We start from the raw sequence: 22260 nt of genomic DNA, 5'->3' as shown, positions 1-22260 counted from the left end.
TAGGCGTTGAAACGTCACCCCAACCGCGAGAGCTTTTTTTTTCTTTCTTCCCCAACCAGTTTTGGGAATGCCTGCCTCTGATTGGTTAAGAGCCGGGACTTCCTGCCTCTGATTGGTGAGGATTATGATTGGGGTGGGGTTAATGTTAGGGTTAGCCAATCAAAACTTTCATCACAGGGAAGTTGGTTGGATAAACGCTCCACGCGCTCAGACCTTAAAGGTGCAGTCCTTCATCCAAAGGTAAACGCGAGGGTCTCCTCGCAAACACAAACTTATTATGTGTGTATTTCTATCTGAATCATATGTGGCCAAATAAATTAGTGTTTTGGTCTTTGTGTTGCACTGCTGTGGGCCGGGGGAACTGTGTTTCGCTTCATTTCATGTGCACAAATACATGAAATGAAATGAAATGACAAATAAAAGTGTTTTTGATTCTGATCAGGCCTCCCAACAGCCTAATACCATAGTTTCTACTGCTACTGCTCCTTGTACAACTAATAATAACGATAATGATCATTATCATTATCATTGTTATTGTAATAATAACAATACAATTATTAATAATGGTATTATCATTAATGGGCCAGTGATTGTAATGGTGAAAATTTTGATAATAGCGACGTAAATGATGAAATCCATGTTGCCATTTTTGAGAAAGTGAAAGGTAAATAAAGAAGCCCCTCAAAATTAAACTTGTTATGAAACACAGTAAGCCCGTGATACTGAAGGGGTATTAGTGAAGCGGTAGGAAAAAAATAAGGTTATACCTCCTCCTCCTCCTTTTCGAACATGTAACACATATTCTAACGTATATGGAGAGTTGTCCGCTTGGTCTGATGTGTAGATTTGTTAATCACTTCAGATTATTGGCAATGGATTATGTGTATGTTATCCTGCTTGTTTACATGTTTGAAATAAATCATCATGTTAGATATGCTAACTGCTAGCCCGTGCAGACGACAGTTCTGACAGTCATCCTGGCTAGCATTCGCTCTCTTGCACAGTGAATTTTTTATTTATTTATTTATTTTGGGATATGTTAGAGATATGTGTTTTTGTAGTTTTGTAGTTTTTTGTAGTTTGGATATATGTGTCCTTGTAGTTTGGTTATGTGTTTTCGTCTGTGTTGCACTACTGTGGGCTGGGGGGAAACGATATGTCATTTCATTTCATGTATGCAAGTACGAAATACAATACATAGCATGTCAGAAGCCATAGGGGTATGCAAAGACATACCATAGTAATGCCAAACTAAAGCCATGGAAATATTGTGTAATGCAAACTGCTGGTATGAGTCTCCTACAGTGTTACTCCATGACAACAATGGTGGAACCATTATAGTTATAATGTAAGCATTACGTATCGCTATGCCAAGCAGGAAGTAGCTAAGATCAGGGGTTAAAAAAAGCAGTCTGTCACAATGTGTAAAATACAGTGCTGTCACCACCCCGCAAAGGGCTGAAAAGAAGAGGTGTGGCTCTATGACAACTGAATTTCTGAAAGGTCATCATACTTTTTACTAATGTACTAATAGTACCCGAGAAGATGGTGCACATATGTAGCACTACAGCGTATGCAATTTTAGGCAAAGCCCAGGTTGTGTTTCCAAACCAACGCAACTGATTTCGCAGATTAACACACCTTTAGCCAAACAAGGAAAGACTAATCAGCGTCGATTTGACAATAAAACCTGCATACACATAGCCCTGCAAGGTACATGGTTGAATACCACTGCAGTAAGTAAATCTTTTACAGGCGACCCGGTTTTAAAGATGGATGTTTTCCAACGACTCATCGACTTTAGCATGACGGATAGCTGCACTTCCATGTGACAGTCACAAGGTTGTAAACACAAAGTTCATTGCGGGGTTTCGTCAGCCTGTCACAGACCTTCAGGATGTGGGAAACACTGGACGTGTACTTTCTCCTCTGTCTTGCCGTATCAACAAATGGCCTTTACAAGCAATGGATCCCTGACACCAACTACGAGAATAAAACCAACTGGGACAAAGGAGTCGTTCCATGTGGCCGTGACAAAGCTGTGTTTCCTGCACAAAGGAAAGTGTCAGTTTACGTGGAGACTGTCCACTCTGTGCAGGAGATGAGGTTGCCGGTCGATGGAGAGTTTTTCCTGCATTCAGGGGCTGGGTTTTACGTGGGAGGCGGGCCGGAACCTGGTTGCGGAGCGGGTGTCACTACCCAGTTCAGAGACTCTGAATCCCTTAAGTGGTTCGACCCAGGTCTGTGGCAGGCAGCGGACACTTTGGACGACCTGGAGCGCGGACGCCTCCTGTTCGCAGTCCACGAAGAAAGCGTACCCTGCCAGTATGACAACGTGATCTTTAACGCCCGGTCCTCATTCAGGGTGGATACCACGTCCGCTACACGTACCATCCCCGTCAAAAGTGTGTCTGTATTTGGAGAGACGTATGACAGTAAAACTGAGTTCTCCCAGTACCTCGGTTCACGTTCGGGCCAGCTGCAGTTCCACGGGTCCTCGGTCGTCACCATCAGGAAGGCAGGCTGTGATGACGTATCAGGCTGCGACTGTGGGAATTCTGTGAACCATGACGTGATCTGTAACCATGTAAAATGTTCACCTCTGACCTGTAGAAAGCCCCTTCGCCCCATGGGACACTGCTGCGATGTGTGCGGTGCTCTGGTTACCATCCGCTACACCACCGGATTCAACCTACAGACTTACAGACAACGGCTCCAGAACCTATTTCTCATCCAGTCGGCGTACAATTCTGTCCAGCTGGGCATGTCCAAAGTCTTCAGATCGAAGCGGTTGATGGGGATCGTCCCTTTTGGTGCCTCGGCTGAGATCCAGATAGTGATTCTGGATAGAGAGACAGGCCCACAATCGGGCACGGTTGCCGAGAAGTTGGCCCAAGAGCTGTTGGAGGATGCCCTTTCTCATGACTCTGACCTGGGCATCACTGAGGTCGAACTCGAGGCCTCCTCTGGGAGCAGCAGCGACAATGGGCTTGGTGTTGATGCTGGTGTTGTGGTTGGAGCTGTGTTTGGAGTACTAATCATGGGAGGTCTTGTTAGCCTTGTGGCTGTCTTGGTTCATAAGGGCATTGTTCAAATGCCCAAGATCGCCATGCCTTCAATGCCCTCAATGCCTTCAATGCCGTCAATGCCTTCAATGCCCTCAATGCCATCTTTCAGCCGCTTTAGGAATAAAAGTGACAATGGAGACCTTGGTGGGCCTCTTGACCACGGCTTTGAGAATCCTATATTTGACAAACCCACCATGTTTCCTACTGTACCCAGTCTGTACGGGACTGAAGTTGATAATTCGATATCCATGACTCAGTCAGGTGTGCACTATGTAAATCCAGTTTATGACGAAAATGAAACTGATATATAATGCCTGAGCGACACTCCAATGAAGTTCAGAGATGTGATGATTTTCAAAGTGTCTAATCGTTTTTGTTTGTTATTTTGTTTATCATGGAAAGATAATGAGCTCAAGATTTATATTCACTTCAAAGGACATAAATATGCCAAAAAATTCCACGATAACTCAGCGGTGTCACTGAATATGCTAATGAGACCTCATGAGAAACACAGGCCATGTTGACATGTAATCACGATTTTTACTAATTTAATACAGATCAGTAGAAGTGCCTCATTTCTTAACCTCCCTCTGCTCAAACATTGTATGAGTTGGTTTGTCAAAACTGGAAAGCAGAAAATAGTCCTGTAGCACTTTTTAAAATTCAGTTCTGTAAAATCACATTGGAATAAAACCGCCTCTCATTCTCAGCAGAAGCTCTCATCTAATTCTCATCTCCTTTTTCGTTTGGGGTATGCAAATCCAGTAAACAATATGCTAATTTTCCCATTAAAAACCCGAGATTCGGGGCATCCGAGTAGCATAGCGGTCTAGTCCGTTGCCGAACAACACGGGGATCATGGTTCGAATCCCCGTGTTATCTCCGGCTTGGTCGGGCATCCCTACCGATACAATTGGCCGTGTCAGCAGGTGGAAAGCCAGATATGGGTATGTGTCCTGGTCGCTGCACTAGCGCCTCCTCTGGTCGGTCAGGGTGCCTGTTCAGGGGGGAAGGGGAACTGGGGGGAATAGCGAGATCCTCCCACGTGCTATGTCTCCCCTGGTGAAACCCCTCACTGTCAGGTGAAAAGAAGCGGCTGGCAACTCCACACGTATCAGAAGAAGCATGTGGTAGTCAGCAGCCCTCCCTGGATTGGCAGAGGGGTTGGAGCAGTGACTGGGATGGCTCAAAGAGCGAGGTGATTGGCCAGGTACAACTGGGGAGAAAAAGGGGGAAAAATTCCAAAGACCCCCCCCCCCCCAAAGCTTCTGGGATGGTAGATGTTGGCATATTGTGCTGGGCTACAAAGAGCCGTCTTTGAACGAGGGGTGATTGGCATTAGCCAGGGAAACCATACCGTCCTTTTTGGAGAGCAAGGCAGTAGCGTACAAGGGCTCCATGAAATCCGCCTTGAACTTGTGGAGCAGCGTCATGGGACCGGTCACATCATAAAAGGCGATTGAGCCTCTGTAAAAGTCAATGTATAACCCAACCCTTGTGATATCAGCCGCTTCCAAGGGCGTCTCGACATCGGCGTGCCACACCGACAGCCCTCGCATGTTCCTCCCCAGACACCAGGAGAAGTCGTTCCCGGTGATGCAGCTGCTGCTTTGCTCTCCCTTACGATCGATGCTCTTGTAGGTGACTCCTACGTGGGCGCCTTCTCCGCTCAGCTCGGCTTCGATGTAATGCCTCCCCAGGTAAAGGCTCTCTGATGTCACTGCCTGGCGCCAGTACTGAAAGCGCCAGGGGTTGTCTGGGTAGCTGTGCTGCCAGGGACTGGTGTTGGTCAGCTTTCGGTTGTCCTCTGTCAGTCTCAGGAAATGATGGGTGGTGTCCGGGTCAAAGGTCAAACTCCTCGCGTCTACAGTGGAATCACATCCGCAGTTATTGCACAGGGACGAATGACATGTACCGCAAATGCACGAAAAGCATCTTAATGTGAACAGTACAGGGAAAAAAAACTGAGAAATTTAAAAAATATTTACATTTCAGGCATTCCTTTCGAGTCTCAGGGTCAGACAGAGATGAGAGCTGGGATTCTGGTGTCTGGACTTGGACCATAGAGTTCATACCTGTTTGAGCAGTCAAAGCAGTACTTCTGTTAAAAGGCGCTCAAAGAACCCTCAAAGGCCACGGTGGTATTTGGGTATTTGGGTGGTGGCGGGGACAGAGTCATGTAAGACTGAGGTAAAATGAATTGTTGGTTGACTGGTGGAAACAGACAGATGAGTGGACACCACTGACCGACTGAAAGAGAGTGGCCGTTCAGTGGAGAACAGGTGGATGTTGGTCAATGGAGAGAAAAGCTAAACAAACAGCGTGACTCAAGCAAAGAGCTTCATTCAACAGTAATGAACACGTAGACAAATGTTGGGAGTGACGAAGAAGAACAGGATTAGGAACGAGTATATTAGAGGGACAGCTCAGGTTGGACGGTTTGGAGACAAAGCAAGAGAGACAAGATTGAGAAGGCTTGGACATTGTGCGGAGGAGAGATGCTGGGTATAATGGGAGAAGGATGCTGAATATGGAGCTGCCAGGGAAGAGGAAGAGAGGAAGGCCAAAGAGGAGGTTTATGGATGTGGTGAGGAGGACATGCAGGTGGCTGGTGTGATAGAGGAAGATGCAGAGGACAGGAAGAGATGGAAACGGATGATCCGCTGTGGCGCCCCCTAACGGGAGCAGCTGAGAGGAGGGGGAGGAGGAGAAGAAGAAGAAGACAAATATAACTGACAGATGGATGGATGGATGGAGAGACAGACACGAATATTAAGTAAAACATGGAATAGAAAGAAGAAAAAAAAACGGGAAGGAGCAGGATCATCTAGAATAAGATAGTTGAGGAAAAAAGTAAAGTACAGTGAAGATGAGTAAAGCGAAGGTATTCTGCGTTTTGTGCACTCGCCGCTTTTGCAGAGCTCGCTCAGTTTCTCCTGGTAGCAGGAGAGGACCTGGCTGCACAGCTCCTGAGTTGTTTCGGTCACCACGCGGCTGAACGAGGCTAGCTGGTCCGAGAGCCGGATGTACACAGCAGGCAGAGACAAGTCGACCTCTCCCTTCGTCCACCGTGAGTACTCCTGGAAGAACAGAGGCAGAGATATCCGCCACTTTTAAGCGGTGTCGGGGCAAGATATGAACCCAGGCTGAGGGTAAGTGGAGGTGGTTAGGGTTGTGGTTTATCTTGTCTGAAATCGAACCACGGCCCATGTTGAGGGCTGAGTCTGTGTCTCTGCTCGAATGTGACCGTAACTATAACAGCTCACGATGATGCGCTTCTCTTTTTTTGTGATGTAACTGATTCTCACTGGACCGGCACTAATACCCCCCCCCACCATCAAATGACGTGACTGAATGACGTTTCCTCAGGTATGCTCACTTTGTGTACACTGTCAACAGCCCAAAATGCAAAATAAACCCCGACTCACGGAATGTTCTGTACTAACACCCGGGCATCGGATGTGACATTTGAGTCAGTCAGGTTGGCACTCAGAGGATTAAATTGTGTTTTAAACCTGCTTTTACTAGTAAAAACAGACAGACAGACAGACAGACAGACAGACAGATAGAGACAGACAGGCAGATAGCCAGGCAGACAGATAGACAGACAGATAGATAGAGACAGACAGGCAGACAGATAGACACACAGATAGATAGAGACAGACAGGCAGACAGATAGACAGACAGATAGATAGATAGACACACAGACAGACAGGCAGATAGCCAGATAGCCAGATATATAGACAGACAGACAGATAGACAAACAGATAGATAGATAGATAGATAGATAGATAGATAGATAGATAGATAGATAGATAGATAGATAGATAGATAGATAGATAGATAGATAGATAGATAGAGACAGGCAGATAGCCATATAGACAGACAGACAGACAGACAGACAGACAGACAGATAGATAGATAGATAGATAGATAGATAGATAGACAGACAGACAGACAGACAGACAGACAGACAGACAGACAGACAGACAGACAGACAGATAGATAGATAGATAGATAGATAGATAGATAGATAGATAGATACTATGGAAGGACAGATGGACTGACCGACAGAGATGGATGGGTTTTTTTTTCACCTGCAGGAAATCCACATCAGCCTTGTTCCTTGACAGTTTGTCGATTCGAGACAATGTTTTTTTCATCTCTGCCTGCCTCTGCTCCAGATGTGCCTGGATGCCCTCCGCCTGTCTGAGAGCCTGTTTTTGCTCGGCCTCCAGCAGCTCGGCCGCCCCGCCTCTGGCCTCCTCCACAGTTTTCTGCAGCCTGGCGAACTGCTGCTCCATCACAACACAAACACTCTCCACAGCGCTCTGGAGCGGTGCAGAGGGTGGATGAAGTCGAAGGTGGAATAAGTCAAAATGCAAAAATAACATTGGAGTCTACCGTGGCCGTAAAAAAAAGGGACTCACTCACGGAGCAAAACATTTTTATGATCTGTGGCAAAAGTCTTACTCAGTCCCCTGTAATTCGATTAACTTGTAAAACAATAAAATAACATAGAAGTTCAAGTTGGGGGCTACTTTTTTACAGCCACCATATTATTGTTAGGCCTTTATAGTCATTCACAACAGTGTCGCTGGATAATCACATCATATATTTGCCCGTGTGGTTTACCTTAACCAGTGAAACGTTGCTCTGTAGCTTGTCGATCGCCGTCCCGGCTGCGGAGATGCCGTGAGTGATCCCCTCCTGCTTCTTCTGCAGCTCCGCCTGCATGCAGCTAAACTTAAGCATGTGTGCCAGATACCAAACCACACACTTAAACAAGACCAGATGCTGTTTAGAGGGTTGCTAACATGCCTGGCACAAATATTTTGAGTTCTATCTTTTCAAATATTTGCACGGGGACAAATTCCTTAAAGCACCGACATCGGTCCAAAGAACCAAAAGTCAAAACGGTGTACCATGAGGATGAACACTAGGGTCAAGCGAGTCAAATGAGGTCTTGCAAATTCTGTTTTATCTTAGACGTGAGTCTTTAGATGCGATGGAAAGGAAATCCACATCCTTCGGGATAGATTCAGTGTTAACTGAACTTTATACCGTGTATGAAACGGTGTGTGTGTGTGTGTGTGTGTGTGTGTGTGAGATCAAGACCTGGATCTGTTTGCGTGCCTCCCCGAGAGACGCGGTGGCGTGCCCCTCGTGCTCTTGGCTCCCGCAGTCCCGGCAGACGCACAATCTGTCCGTCATACAGAAGAGCTCCAGGGGAAGCCGGTGGACCTCGCAGCTGTGACACTCGATGTCATGGAGGGGCTCCACCAGCCGATGGTTCTGAAATTTGGCCTTCTCCAGGTGGGGTCTGAGATGGACTTGGCAGTAAGACACTAGGCAGGTCAGGCAGGATTTTAAGGCCTTGCTGGGGTCGTCGATGCAGGAGTCACACAGGACGTCGTCCGGGAGCTGGTCTTCACTGTCCCCGGATGTACCTGTGGCATCAGCATCCTTCGGCGCGTCATCTGCGTTTGAGGTGTCCTGCTTCTCAGTGGGCGGCGGACTTCCACCTTCCTCATCCTCCTGGCCGCGTGCCCTGGGAGTCTCCATGTCTGAGGCGCTATGTGCGGCGTTGGCTGTCGGGTCAGAGTGGTCTTTGCCCCTTGGATTGGCCCCGTACTCGCAGCCGGGGTGCGAAACGATGGCTCTCTGTGCTACGCCGTCCTTGTAGTCTACTCCGCTCTGCATGCAGACGCTGCTCCAGCCTGCCCTGATCAAGATCCGAGGGCCCCTTGTGACTACACAAGGAAAGAATTGAGAACCACGCCTAAGGACTTTCTTTGGGTCGGCCGCACAGATCCCTCTCCTATTTCAACCCCTCCCGTTTTCCTCTCCCCCCCCCCCTCTGTGTGTCCAAACCCACTAAGCTAAAAACGCAACCGGACCAGATTAAACAGATGACGGAAGGAAATGACGGATCCATTACAGGCCAGCTAGCGAGGGGAGGGGAGGGGAGGGGTGGGGTGGGTAAATTAAATTAAATACAGTAACTATGAAATATGGTAGGTTTTCCCAGTTTTCCGCTGTCTTTTTTCTTTCTCTCCCTTTCACTTTGGAGCTTTACGTCACAAGGAGAGTTTAACCAGGGCTGAATTCAAATCATAAAATAGATTACAGGGGACGAAACGTGCGTCTTTCCGGCGCACCGTCTCTCCCATAACCCAAACGACCGGGGAAAGCTCGAGGTTGCTGGCTGACTGAAAACGCTGCGTCGTGGGGGAGCCTGTCAGTGTTTCCTACTGATAACAGAATCTAGTGGAATGAACTTCTCGGGAGTCATGACGATTTCACACATACCGGCATTTTTCGACCACTTCCTGAACTCGTGCCAGGCGCCACACATTGTCCCACCAGCGAGGCCTTCTGTTTTGTGTGCGGCGGCTTAGCAATAGTTGATACCAGGCAAAGATGTCAAAACAAGTGGTTTACTCTTTTGTACACACAAGATACTTGGGAGAAAAGGGGGAAATGTAAATAGGAAAGTTGACTTTGTGGCTCGATAGGGAGTCTCTGCAAACAGTCAGTGACCCCGTGTAATTTTCACTGATCCGTAGTCGTGAAGCCACGCTTATGTAAGAGCTGTAAGAGTCAGGAATGTACATAATAGTCAAATCATGTTTTATCAAGACCGGTGGGTTTGTTTCTTTGTGTGAAATTCAGTTAGAAATTTGGTACATAAATGAAATTATGTTACTTTATAGTACCACGGTCTCAGTGATCCAGTCTCCCTCTTTCCCCACAGGAGAGGGAACATTTGCTGTCCTAGTAAAGTCATGTATAGCATAATTTCAAGAACTTTTATTGAGCAAAAAGTTCCACTTGAAAATGTTTTCATGTAAAAATTGTCTTTGTGAAAATGAAACATCCAGCAGTGACATCTTTCCTGTTCAAATGTATCTGGTGAACCAACGGTGAGAAAGCTAATATCGACAATAGAGACACCGTTATGGGCAACATAATAACATAATGATGTCATATACATGATATCTATCTCACCTGATAATGTAACATGCTATGTATCAAAGAACCTTGAATCGGTTCATCTGGACACAACTGTGTCCAGATGAACCGATTCAACGTTCTTTGATCTTCTTCCCTGGATTGCTGAGCATACATAAAGACGACATTCTATGTAGCCTATGAGGCAAAGTCTTTAAAGACAATGTGTTAAACACACTGCACAATGCTAGTTTCTTTGAAGTCGAAAGAATGTTCAAGATATTCACTCGACTCTGCAAAAATACTGACCTGCTTTTTTTTTTTTTTTGTGGGCCAAACTTGCTTTGACCTGGCTTACTGTATGTAAACATGTAAAAGATATGAAATACTTTTAATGCACATCAGCTGAAGCATTCGGGGGGAAAAAAAACCCATTTCGCTAAAATCACGGAAAGTTGAATCGGTTCGTCTGGACGTTTCATCACCCATCTCGAGTGACCTCTCCCGTCTGACTGCAGGTATCTCCACCCTGATAAACAATAGTGGCATAACGACGCTGCCCATCTTTCGGCGCAGGCTGAAAACTCACCTCTTTAAGAACTACTACCCTGTTACTTGTTCTTAGCACTTATTGTATTCACTCATTAAAAAAAAAAAAAATCTTTCTTGCACTTTTACTTTAGCACTGGTTTTACTCTTAGATGCTTGTTTAGATGCACTTATGACCTCTGATGACTAGTAGTTCTCCTGATTTCCTACGTTAAATGCACTTATTGTAAATGGCTTTGGATAAAAGCGTCGGCTAAATGACTGTAATGTAATAACGACCGAAAACAACAATTGGTTTCATATGCAAACTGCCGTGACCATTAACTGGAGTTATAATGGCCATGTGTACTATTCACATAGGGTTGGGGAATGGTTGCAATCACAGCATTGTAAGATGGTGACCGATGTACTCTTACCCCCCCCCCCCCAGCTCAGGGATGGTTGATGGAACCGAGGGGGGAGGGATCTATGTAAAGAGGGGACAACCATCCCTGAACTGGGGGGGGTGGGTAAGAGTACATCGGTCACCAGTACACGTGGCCATTATAACTCCAGTTAATGGTCACGGCAGTTTGCATATGAAACCAATCGTTGGTGTCGGTCGTTATGCCGCTGTATTATTTATAAGGGTGGGGATACCTGCAGCCAGTTGAGACTGAAGAGTGATGAACCATTTCTCTCAATAAACCTTGTGTCCAGACGAACTGATTCAACTTCCTGTGACTCCCTCACCTGGATTATTGAGCATGCATCAAGACGTCTTGCTAAAACTTTTTTTTGTTTGTTTTACAGAAGGCAGTGTTGATTGAGTTAATGAACAAATTATTTTGAAAATAATGTCAAAAACATCTATTATAAAATGCATTTAAACAAATGTACAGGCACGAGTGACACAGGCACAGACAATGGTAAAACCTACCCCACAGGGGCAAACTCTGAGGCCTGTTTGGTGAACACAGACCCCTGAAAACAACTCTCTATTGATTATGCCACGTGACATCCAACGACGCTGCGTCTCAACGGCAGCTATTCGGTTTGTTCATTCATGCACTGTAGTGAATTCCTGTAACTCGGCGAGGCTATGATGTAGACAGTCTTTTAGACGCGTCTTCAGTGCCGAGTTGTACGAGGCAAAATTCCTGCTCCAAATTCCTCTCAGGCCCATCTCTTCTCGTTTTGAATATTTGTCTTGACCATTTCCCCTCTGCCTGGCTTACAACGGAGTAGCTAACTAAATCACAAAGTCCTCTTTGTCCATACATGACATGCTCGCCGCCATACTCCATGGACCTTTGAGCGAGACTGAGCGCTACATGGCAGGAGGGCCGTCTACAGGAAGTCGTTTATCTGTTGAATAAAATGGAAAGCATGGAGTAAGAGTTTCGGATCACCGTCATTAGTAGGAGAGGAGGCTCATGTGAATGCTGTGCAGGACAGCAAGAAAAAAGGAAACTTCGGGTTTATTACAAAGAGTTAAACAAGTATACCTGTGTTTTTTTCTCTTTCGCTTTAAATCTGATCACATGTAAAGTGCATCACATTGTATTCTGATACAGGAAGTGGGTTTTACCTCCAAAAGACCAACAGGGAGATTCATCATTAAAAAGACCAACTGCAAAACACTATCGCGCTCAACTCACAGTTCTGTGTCTTCGATGCAGTCTGGGTCCTCAATGGTTTCCAGACGTCTCTGACAGGCATCTAAGATCTTCTTTCGGGGCCCTAGGGGGATATGGATGCTCTTGAGGTCCTGGTCCGAGCACAACAGCAGGGCTTGGAGGTCTATCCTCTCCCTCTTGAAAATGGAGATGAACTCGCCCATGCTCTGGGTGGCCAGGAAGACCTCCAGGGGGCTCGTCTCAAGCTCGTCGTCGTCGTCCAGCCCTAACTCCACCTCGTCCCACGGCAGCTCCTGCACGTTCCTCTCCTGCAGGCTGTGGGCGCTGCCGAGGCTATCTTCATCCAGGCTCGGAGAGCGCTGGAGCCTGCTGCGTAAGCGCACAGTCTCCCCCGTCCGGTCGGTTCCCGCCGAGCCTGCTTCATTGTGCTCACCAAGGCCAAACATCCCACCGCTGACATAGTTCCTCCTGAACACCATGGCGCCCAGGCCGGGCCGGTTGAAGAGGGAGTCATGGCCCGAGTCGGTGCTTATCTCAGAGTAGTCCACGTCCGCCCCGTGGAGGTCTGGCTCACTGATGGCACGTGAGATGGTGTCGTCGTTGTCCCCAGGGAACATGTCGCGGATATTGCGGCGGCCACGGTCCTTCGGGTTGATGTAAGTGCCCTGTTTGACAAACATGACGTCATTGCCCAGCTGGAGGCCAGAAAGGGAGCGGACGCTCTTTCTTCCATCCTCGTAGATCTTGAAGGTGCCGTCGCCTTGTTTCCTCTTTTCCAACTTCCTCTGGATCTTTGTCTTCCCCCGGTTTGTGGCATGGAGGGTAGCCTTTACAAAGAGAAATAACACAGTCATGAGTCATGGGCAAGTCATATATATAAAAAAAAAAACCCCATTAGGTTTTATAAGAACTTGTTTGTGGAAAGAGAGCAACCTGAGAGTATGGCACACTGACGGTGGCTGCGTTGAAGCTGCGCAGCTTGCGGCTCACGGAGCTGCTGGTGTAACTGGAAAAGCTCATGGCGTCCGAGACGGACGCCTCGGACGACTCCTTCTGGAACTTGCGCTCCATACGTTTACGGTGCTTCCTCTGCAGCTTCACGCACTCGTTAATCCGCCGCTCGGCTTCACGAAACGCCCGGTCCTTCAGCTTGCTGACGAACTTGGGGTTGAGGGCTGTCTGCTTGGCAGCGATGGAGTCCAGGTAGCGGACGCAGTCCATGTGGTTCTTTGTGGCGGCCATGTCCAACGGTGTGTGATAGTCGTTGTCCAGGCACCAGATGTTGGCACCGAAAGACACCAGGAAGGACAAACAGTTGTGGTGTCCATTGGCAGCTGCCAGGTGGAGGGGCGTGTTTCCCCATATGTCACACTTGTCAGGATTTCCCCTGTGTTTAAAAGAGAAGTTAAATACCTCTTTTAGAGCCAGACGTTTAACGAGGAACAGAGCAATCAAGATGGCCTGAAGATCTCAGTTCAGGCTGTCATAGAGCCATTTTTTTTTTTTTAGTGGTGGCTTTTTTCTTCCTTTTTCTCCCCAATTGTACCCGGCCAATTACCCCACTCTTCCCAGCCATCCCAGTCACTGCTCCACCCCCCTCTGCTGATCTGGGGAGGGCTGCAGACTACCACATGCCTCTTCCCATACATGTGGAGTCGCCAGCCGCTTCTTTTCACCTGACAGTGAGGAGTTTCACCAGGGGGATGTAGCGCGTGGGAAGATCACGCTATTCCCCCCAGTCCCCCCCGGAACAGGCGCCCTGACCAACCAGAGGAGGTGCTAGTGCAGCGACCAGGACACATACCCACATCCGGCTTCCCACCCGCAGACACAGCCAATCGCATCTGTAGGGACGCCCGACCAAGCCGGAGGAAACACGGGGATTCGAACCAGTGATCCCCCGTGTTGGTAGGCAACGGAATAGACCGCTACGCTACCCGGACACCCGGACACCCTAACCTGCAGAGTTTTTTGATAAAGAATAAGTTAGCTTCAAATCTCAATTCAGGCTGCCATAGATTTTAAAACAGTACTCTACATTTACACAGACAAATGTCACGGCCCGGAAAGCGCAGTGTTAGCCAGCTGCAGTGTGAGTGGATTAAACATGACATGCATTTTTTTCTCTTCTTTCTAGATGCCCCTAAATATAGCAATCCACTTGTGTGTGTAAGCCCATGATTTTTTTATGAGATTTTCAGTACTGACCTGTCATCCATGGGTTGTTCACGGGGCCTTTGTTAATTATTTAGAGCCTACGCATTGCAACGCCTTTATGAATCAGTAAAAAAAAAAGAAGAAAAGACCGTCGGTTTCCCACGGCTCCAAGCTAACCCCAAACCATTTCAACCGGCTGACCGATGACAATGAAATTGACCACGCTCTCCGTGGGGAACTTAACATCGGCGAGCGGCGTATCCCTGATAAATTCGTTTGCCACCGGTCAACAACTCATGACCTCATCATTACCTCTTCTCGTGCGATGCTGTTGCTGTTGATCTGTAACATGACCACGGGCTTGCCAGCACTGCCGCTACTCTACGGGTATCCAGTTTCAGGGGAGGCCAGGTAGGTTGCGCCTGACTCAGAAGCAGGGCCATGCATAACTTCTGATGTCACGGTAAATTCCTTAGTTTACGGCACAATTCAACTTCAACACGCGGTGAACAAAAATATCTTGCCCCCCCATTGCATTATAGTAGATACACCACTCTAGAATGGCTGGTCTAGAATGACTGGTTTATTTTCTGGTGAATGTTTGATAATGCATTGTTTCATTTTCTACTAACAGTGGAGACTGTTCATTGGGACAAGAGAACAGACCTGCAAATGTATGCTCATATCCAATTTTCAATTTGCACTGGGGCTCCAACTTCAAAATATATATATATATATATTTATATATATATTAGCATTTACTGAGTGATAATTCACTGGTTGAGTGGCATATTCACGTTTTTAACCAGTTGTGACCCCTACAGTACATTGACCCTCTAATGGAGCTACACACAGACTGTTTAACATTTGATGAGCTGCAGGTGGAGCCATTGCAGAAGCCCTAGATATATTTATGGACAGGGTTTCACAGGAATGTGTGGCCAGACCTGCAAGACCTGACAAACCTGACCAGGTCAACAATTAGAGTGCTTTCACCTGCAGACCATGATTTCAACCCCTGCACCTTTTCGACTGGGCAGGGTTGGGTCCAAACAGCTGCTGCTGTTCAGAGGGTGCAGCGGACAGATGAATGTCCAGCGAACAGACACAGTCTGCTACAGTTCTACAGGGATGAAGTCATGTTTCGGGGGATATGCGAGGCACTTGGCAAACAGCCCAGGTAGCCATTACCCCAGCATGAAATAGAGAATAACAGTTTTTTGACCCGGATTCTGCAATATCCATTTCTCAGCCGAGCACTTGAATTTATCCTTTAGCTGTGTCCTATTTCATGCCTATCCTTGTAAAAACGCTGATCACCCAAAACATGTTTACTAGGGTTAATACTGCCGTCTGTGCCCCTTGACCGAGGCATGGCAAGACGAGCTGGAGTTGGTCGCCGGGTGCTGCACGGCGGCTGCCCACTGCTCCTAGCTACACAAATGCCGAGTATCTCAAAATCAAAATCAAATAAAAAAAAAATCCTCATAGTAACAGACCTCACGTATCCCTTCTCTTGTTCTTTTTTAGGTCGTGTGCCGTTTCTTCTTACGTTTCAGTGACAGTTTGATGTAACTATGTGCAAAATGCAATATATCTGCCAAGCACAACACGGTATTGCGCGGTCCTTGTAAAGTTGTCAAGCTGCATTCAAGTTGCCCTCGTTATTTCCCTGGGTCTCACGGGGGCTTTCGCATCTGTGAAGCATTATGGTATTCTGTTAAGGTCTAATTTTAGCTCCAAATGTCGGTCAGGTCCCATTATTGAGGCCTGTTTAATGTTGTTCCTTATCAAGAAACAAGACTTCCTGTGCCTTTGACAAGTCAGATAGGTTTAATGGCTTGTTTGCACTTCTCTGCACCATGTGAAATGCTGCATGCATGATCTGAAGCTATATTAATACACAGCACTGGCTATACGACCATAGATGATCCAGTGCCAGGGGATCGGAGGACATGGACAACGTGGGTGTCTCCTTCATATGCTCCCTCATTGGGTATTGCACTTTGGGACCAATTTGTTCTGCATGCCACAGAGAAGCGTTGGCAGGAATGAACATGGTTGCACACACTGATCATTACATTGCATCACTGTTGTAGCCAATCTTTTATCAATTAAGCCGACTGATTCATAATGGGCCCATTTTTCCGGCTGGCAAGCAAACCAGGTCAGCCAGAAGAGAAGAGAAACGGCCTTTTGTGTTTTTCCTCTTTCCAACTGTCCCTGCACATCAGAGTTTTGCACACATCGCTGCAGTTTAGTCCACGGAATTTCCTATTAAACGTACTCCATCTTACCATATAGACAATATCTATTTTCAGCCTTAGAGAAATAAAAGCATGAAAATTATGATGAGACAAATAGGACCTACTGTTGAAAACAACCGTCAGTGTTGGAAAAAAAATAATCTTAGACCTTAGTTCGGATTGTTGCAGGAGAATATTTTGACACGGTATTTGACAGCTTCTGTCATTTAGCACGCCAGAGGTAAAAGTGAAACGGTGCTGATGCCTGGTAATGATGGTGTGTTTTCCACTTTCTTTCCCAGATAGCATCCGGATGTGGGCCACTTCACTTCGGGCAACTGACGGCCTTCGTCTGGCCCTGATAAAATGGATGTGAGCCTGAAGTGGCCCGCATGTATTATAGCAAATATGGCCCAAATATGCCAAATCAAATGTGGGCCTTTTTTGGCATGTTGCTCTGGGCAACATGTGATCTGGATGTGACCCTGAAGTGGCCCGTGTGGTAAATGGTGAATATGGCCCAAATGTCACAAAACAAATATGGGCCACCTTTGGCAAATATGTGGCACATACGGCATTGCTATGGCTTGGTTCTGGCCCAGATCTGGCAAACGGGAGCGGACCGCCCAAGTGCCACCATTCCGCGCGGTATGTGGTCCGGATGAAGTGTCGGGTGTGGGACGGGTCCGGGCCACAGCAATTTTGCTATCTGGGTTTGCTGTGTCCTTTTCTTTGTCATTCGTTTATGTTATAGTGTGGGCGTGTAGGCCGGATCTGCATAAGACCAACTCAGACCAAAATGCTGAACCTGCAGACTAATCAGCAACGATAGCTTGGTTGATAAGTATACATGTCAATTGGTAAAATGGAGGCGAGGGCCCCGTTTAGGCAAAAACAATCACTTGATTGGGTGAAAACGTTTCGCCGTTCAGACATAATTACATCCTCTCCCCACATTATTGTCAGATATTACGAAGCCTTCGTTAAAACGTGGACTACAAAGATCATTTCTGCAAATCCGGGGAAGGGCGGCTGTAGAGAAAGAGGAAAAACAAGACTTCAAAAAAAAAACAGAACATGTTTGTCAGAATTATTTCTCTTCCCCTTAAAGACAGGCTTTCACAGATAACGACCAGGCTTGGCTGCAGAGTTTGCTGCATGTGCATGGACGTATGTGTACGCAAGGAACCGTCTGCTCAGCGGATGTGGTTCTGCAGGTGGTCTAGGACGCCTACATCCCGACAAGCACAGCCGCATCATCTCAAATGACACGTTGAGCCAGAGGATCCTGTAGGTCTGCATGCTGAGCCAGGTTCGTACGACACAGGACATTTATACTCCGGTCTGCAACGAGCGTGACTTCGTCGCCTACGCACACGCGAGCTCGTCAGCTCACAACACACGGAAGTGGCTGGAGACACGTTTCAAATACGCGTGCTGGAAACTGCACACGTCTGATTCCGGTGCGTGTTTGACATGTCGGGGTGCATGACCTGGCACTGGTTTTACTGTTGGCTGACATCGGCTGCACTCGATCGCCTGCTTTGTATGCGCGCTATGAGTGATTCACTCCCCCTGGCTTAACGTATATATACACACATATACACACATATACATATATATATATACATACCCCCTGCCCACGATGAGCCGCAGAGCATCCAGGTTGCCGTGATAGGCGGCCCACAGAGTCGGCGTCATGCCATCCTCGTCCGGCGCGTTCAGGTCTTTCCTCGTCGCCTCCTTCAGCAGGTCCAGGTAGCCGTCCCGGGCCGCCTTGTGGTACCTGTCATCCATGGTGCTGAGTTAGTAGACCGTCTCCGCCATTCCGTTCGACCGTGCTCCTCATCGTCCGTCAAACGTCGCGGCCACCGGGACCGGCCGAGGAGCGTTCCGCCATGGTGTCTACGGCCTCTCCCGTATCCCGGGTAGAGGCAGGGGGCGTCGGTGTCCCGGGACACCCAAGACGCCCACCGCAGGGTAAACACTGCTCCCAGTGGCCGGTGTGGTCCAGCTCAGACTGCCGCTCCGCCGCGGAGGCTCCGCTTCTGCGCTTCGCAGACGGCGCAGTTAAACGAGAGAGACCTTACGCGGTCCTCCGAGTCTGCGTCCGGACCCAGCGAGCCGTTTGGGTGGGTGGGTGTTTTTGCCGGGGCAAATCCCCCAACACAGTAATCCAAAAACTCAAACGCCCACACTATACGGTTCAGCTGAATTGCAGAGCACTCCGTTATAATAAACTTTTGCTCCATTAAAGGGGGAGGGGGGGGTGTCAGAGTTCCTTCAGGGGTGATTAGCCCCCCCCTCCCCCTCCCCCCAGACCTCTCCATACTCTATTCTGAAAGCTTGGTTCCTACAAGCAGACATTCTGACGCGTTGCATAGCGACATGCATGGACGGAGGCACGATAGGATGTGGGCGTAGTAACGACGTTTTATCCACCTTGCAGGAGTCGCTAGAGGGAACCGCCATGCCTACGTACAAGAGACCCTTCAACCCATATTTCAATCTTCTACCAATGGGTAGCTATCGCCTGGCGGCCTGGAAAAAAAGGCCTGCTTTTGGCAGAAGTCTTGTGTCCTCTGCCATAGTGGCTTTAAATAAAGTACCTTGGTGCATGTCCTTTTTCATCTGCGTGTACCCATCCATCCATCCATCCATCCATCCATCCATCCATCCATCCATCCATTCATCCATCCATCCATCCATTATCTGAACCACTTATCCTGCTCTCAGGGATGCGGGAGCCTATTCCAGCAGTCCTTGGGTGGCGGGCGGGGAGACACCCTGGACAGGCTGCCAGGCCATCACAGGGCACACACACACACACACACACACACACACACACACACACACACACACACACACACACACACACACACCTAGGGACAATTTAGTACAGCTGATCCACCTGACCTACATGTCTTTGGACTGTGGGAGGAAACCGGAGCCCCCGGAGGAAACCCACGCAGACACGGGGAGAACATGCAAACTCCACACAGAGGACGACCCGGGATGACCTACCAAGGTTGGACGACCCCTGGGCTCGAACCCAGGACCCTCTTGCTGTGAGGCGACCGCGCTAACCGCTGCGCCGCCGTGCCCACCCCATGTCCCATTAAATGTCATGCCAATGTCATGGCATATTGTAGTATGTAAATGACGTGTCTAACCATACGGTCATATAAAGCTAATATATGCAAGTATATGAACCTGAACTTGTTTTCCAAAGGAATGAGGGATGAACTTGCATTTAAATGTTCTGGGGTGAACATCGTTCCAAACGTCGAAGAAGGCTGAATCAGTTCATCTGGACACAACGTTGATTGACAGGTACGTTTCATCGCTCATCTAAGTGACTTCTTCAGACTGAAGAGGTCACTTGGATTTTCTAACCTGGATTATTGAGCATGCATAAAGACATTCTAAACATCGCATCTCAGTTGCTTTCAAACCCCAAAACACGCCGTGCTAGAAATGGGTCCCCCCCCAAGCATCGGGTCCCCCGGCACAAACAGAAGCAATATAGTGTACGCTGATCGGTGCCAGGAGGATTTTCGTGACTTGTACATCGGGGAAAATAAAGAGACGCTGGCCAAGAGGATGGCACAACACGTCAGGCCAGGGCTCCGCAGTCTACACCCATCTCCAGGCCAGTGGCCACTCTTTCAAGGATGAGGATGTGCACATCCTTGATAGGTAGAAACGCTGGTTTGAATGGGGGGGTCAAAAAGGCCATCTATGTGAGGAGGGAACGACCATCCCTGAACTGGGGGGGGGGGGCACTAAGAGTACATCTGTCACCTAGCATCTTACAATGCTGTGATTGAAAACGTTCCTAAATCCTCGGTGAATAGTACACATGGCCATTGTAAATCCACTTCATGGTCACGCCTATTTGCTTATCAAATTGTTGTTTTTATTCGTTATGCAACTGTATCGTTTATAAGGGTGGGGACACCTGCAGTCAGTTCAAACAGAAGAAGTCACTTACAGAGCATCCGGAAAGTATTCATGCCCCTTCACTTTCCCCACATTTTGTTATGTTACAGCCTTATTCCAAAATGGATTAAATTCCTTTTTTTTCCTCATCAATCTACACACAATACCCCATAATGACAAAGCGAAAAAGGTTTTGTAGAAATTTTTGCAAATTTATTAAAAATAAAAAACTGAAATATTGCATGTACATAAGTATTCACACCCTTTACTCAGTACTTGGTTGAGGCACCCTTGGCAGCGATTACAGCCTCAAGTCTTCTTGGGTATGAAGCTACAAGCTTGGCACACCTATATTTGGGGTATTTCTCCCATTCTTCTCTGCAGATCCTCTCGAGCTCTGTAAGGTTAGATGGGGAGCGTCGCTGCACAGCTATTTTCAGGTCTTTCCAGATATGTTCAATGGGGCTCAAGTCTGCGCCACTCAAGGACATTCACAGACTTGTCCCGAAGCCACTCCTTCATTGTCTTGGCTGTGTGCTTAGGGTCGTTGTCGTGTTGAAAGGTAAACCTTTGCCCCAGTCTGAGGTCCTGAGCACTCTGGAGCAGGTTTTCATCAAGGATCTCTCTGTACTTTGCTCCATTCATCTTTCCCTCGATCCTGACTAGTCTCCCAGTTCCTGCCGCTGAAAAACATCCCCACAGCATGATGCTGCCACCACCATGCTTCACTGTAGGGATGGTATTAGCAAGGTGATGAGAGGTGCCTGGTTTCCTCCAGACGTGACATTTGGCATTCAGGCCAAAGAGTTCCATCTTGGTTTCATCAGACCAGAGAATCTTGTTTCTCATGGTCTGAGAGTCCTTTAGGTGCTTTCTGGCAAACTCCAAGCGGGCTGTCATGTGCCTTTTACTGAGCAGAGGCTTCCGTCTGGCCACTCTACCATAAAGGCCTGATTGGTGGAGTGCTGCAGAGATGGTTGTCCTTCTGGAAGGTTCTCCCATCTCCACAGAGGAACGCTGGAGCTCTGTCAGAGTGACCATCGGGTTCTTGGTCACCTCCCTGACCAAGGCCCTTCTCCCCCGATTGCTCAGTTTTGCTGGACAGCCAGCTCTAGGAAGAGTCCTGGTGGATCCAAACTTCTTCCATTTACGAATGATGGAGACCACTGTGCTCTTCGGGACCTTCAAAGCTGTAGACAGTTTTTTGTACCCTTCCCCAGATCTGTGCCTCGATACAATCCTGTCTCGGAGGTCCACAGACAATTCCTTTGACTTCATGGCTTGGTTTCTGCTCTGACATGCACTGTCAACAGTGGGACCTTATATAGACAGGTGTGTGCCTTTCCAAATCATGTCCAATCAATTGAATTTACTACAGGTGGACTCCAATCAAGATGTAGAAACATCTCAAGGATGATCAGTGGAAACAGGATGAACCTGAGCTCAATTTTGAGTGTCATAGCAAAGGGTGTGAATACTTATGTACATGCAATATTTCAGTTTTTTATTTTTAAGAAATTTGCAAAAATTTCTACAAAACCTTTTTCACTTTGTCATTATGGGGTATTGTATGTAGATTGATGAGAAAAAAAATTGACTTTAATCCATTTTGGAATAAGGCTGTAACATAACAAAATGTGGGGAAAGTGAAGGGGTGTGAATACTTTCTGGATGCACTGTAGATGAGTGATGAAACGCTTCTCCCAATAAAGGTTGTATCCAGGT

The 22260-nt window shown here is 47.5% G+C and overlaps 3 protein-coding genes across 6 annotated transcripts; 1 reads left to right on the top strand and 2 right to left on the bottom strand.

The window, feature by feature from the left end:
- Positions 1-1580: 1580 nt before the first annotated feature.
- On the top strand, positions 1581-3391 carry amn (amnion associated transmembrane protein). Its single transcript, XM_056288168.1, has one exon. It carries the CDS (start codon positions 1898-1900, stop codon positions 3377-3379), a length of 1482 nt encoding a protein of 493 aa, XP_056144143.1. The 5' UTR covers positions 1581-1897; the 3' UTR covers positions 3380-3391.
- A 72-nt stretch (positions 3392-3463) lies between these two features.
- On the bottom strand, positions 3464-8914 carry LOC130119612 (tripartite motif-containing protein 16-like protein). Of its 3 annotated transcripts, none has more exons than XM_056288166.1 (6): positions 8187-8914; positions 7704-7847; positions 7166-7363; positions 5977-6148; positions 5057-5143; positions 3464-4932 (listed from the first exon to the last, which is right to left on the bottom strand). In XM_056288166.1, exons 1-6 carry the CDS (start codon positions 8769-8771, stop codon positions 4370-4372), a joined length of 1749 nt encoding a protein of 582 aa, XP_056144141.1. In that variant the 5' UTR covers positions 8772-8914; the 3' UTR covers positions 3464-4369. The 3 variants fall into 3 exon arrangements, with proteins under 3 accessions (XP_056144141.1, XP_056144140.1, XP_056144142.1); XM_056288165.1 differs by having other exon boundaries at positions 3467-4932; positions 7166-7399; XM_056288167.1 differs by having other exon boundaries at positions 3469-4932; positions 7166-7399; positions 7704-7799.
- A 2260-nt stretch (positions 8915-11174) lies between these two features.
- On the bottom strand, positions 11175-18521 carry ush1ga (Usher syndrome 1Ga (autosomal recessive)). 2 transcript variants are annotated; one of them, XM_056288501.1, is made up of 4 exons: positions 18227-18521; positions 13124-13577; positions 12212-13017; positions 11175-11918 (listed from the first exon to the last, which is right to left on the bottom strand). In XM_056288501.1, exons 1-4 carry the CDS (start codon positions 18388-18390, stop codon positions 11915-11917), a joined length of 1428 nt encoding a protein of 475 aa, XP_056144476.1. In that variant the 5' UTR covers positions 18391-18521; the 3' UTR covers positions 11175-11914. The 2 variants fall into 2 exon arrangements, with proteins under 2 accessions (XP_056144476.1, XP_056144477.1); XM_056288502.1 differs by lacking the exon at positions 11175-11918 and having other exon boundaries at positions 12208-13017.
- Positions 18522-22260: the final 3739 nt, after the last annotated feature.

The sequence above is a fragment of the Lampris incognitus genome, chromosome 10 (assembly GCF_029633865.1).
Source record: "Lampris incognitus isolate fLamInc1 chromosome 10, fLamInc1.hap2, whole genome shotgun sequence".
Classification (NCBI taxonomy): Eukaryota; Metazoa; Chordata; class Actinopteri; order Lampriformes; family Lampridae; genus Lampris; species Lampris incognitus.
This window is presented reverse-complemented; position numbering and strand designations above follow the sequence as displayed.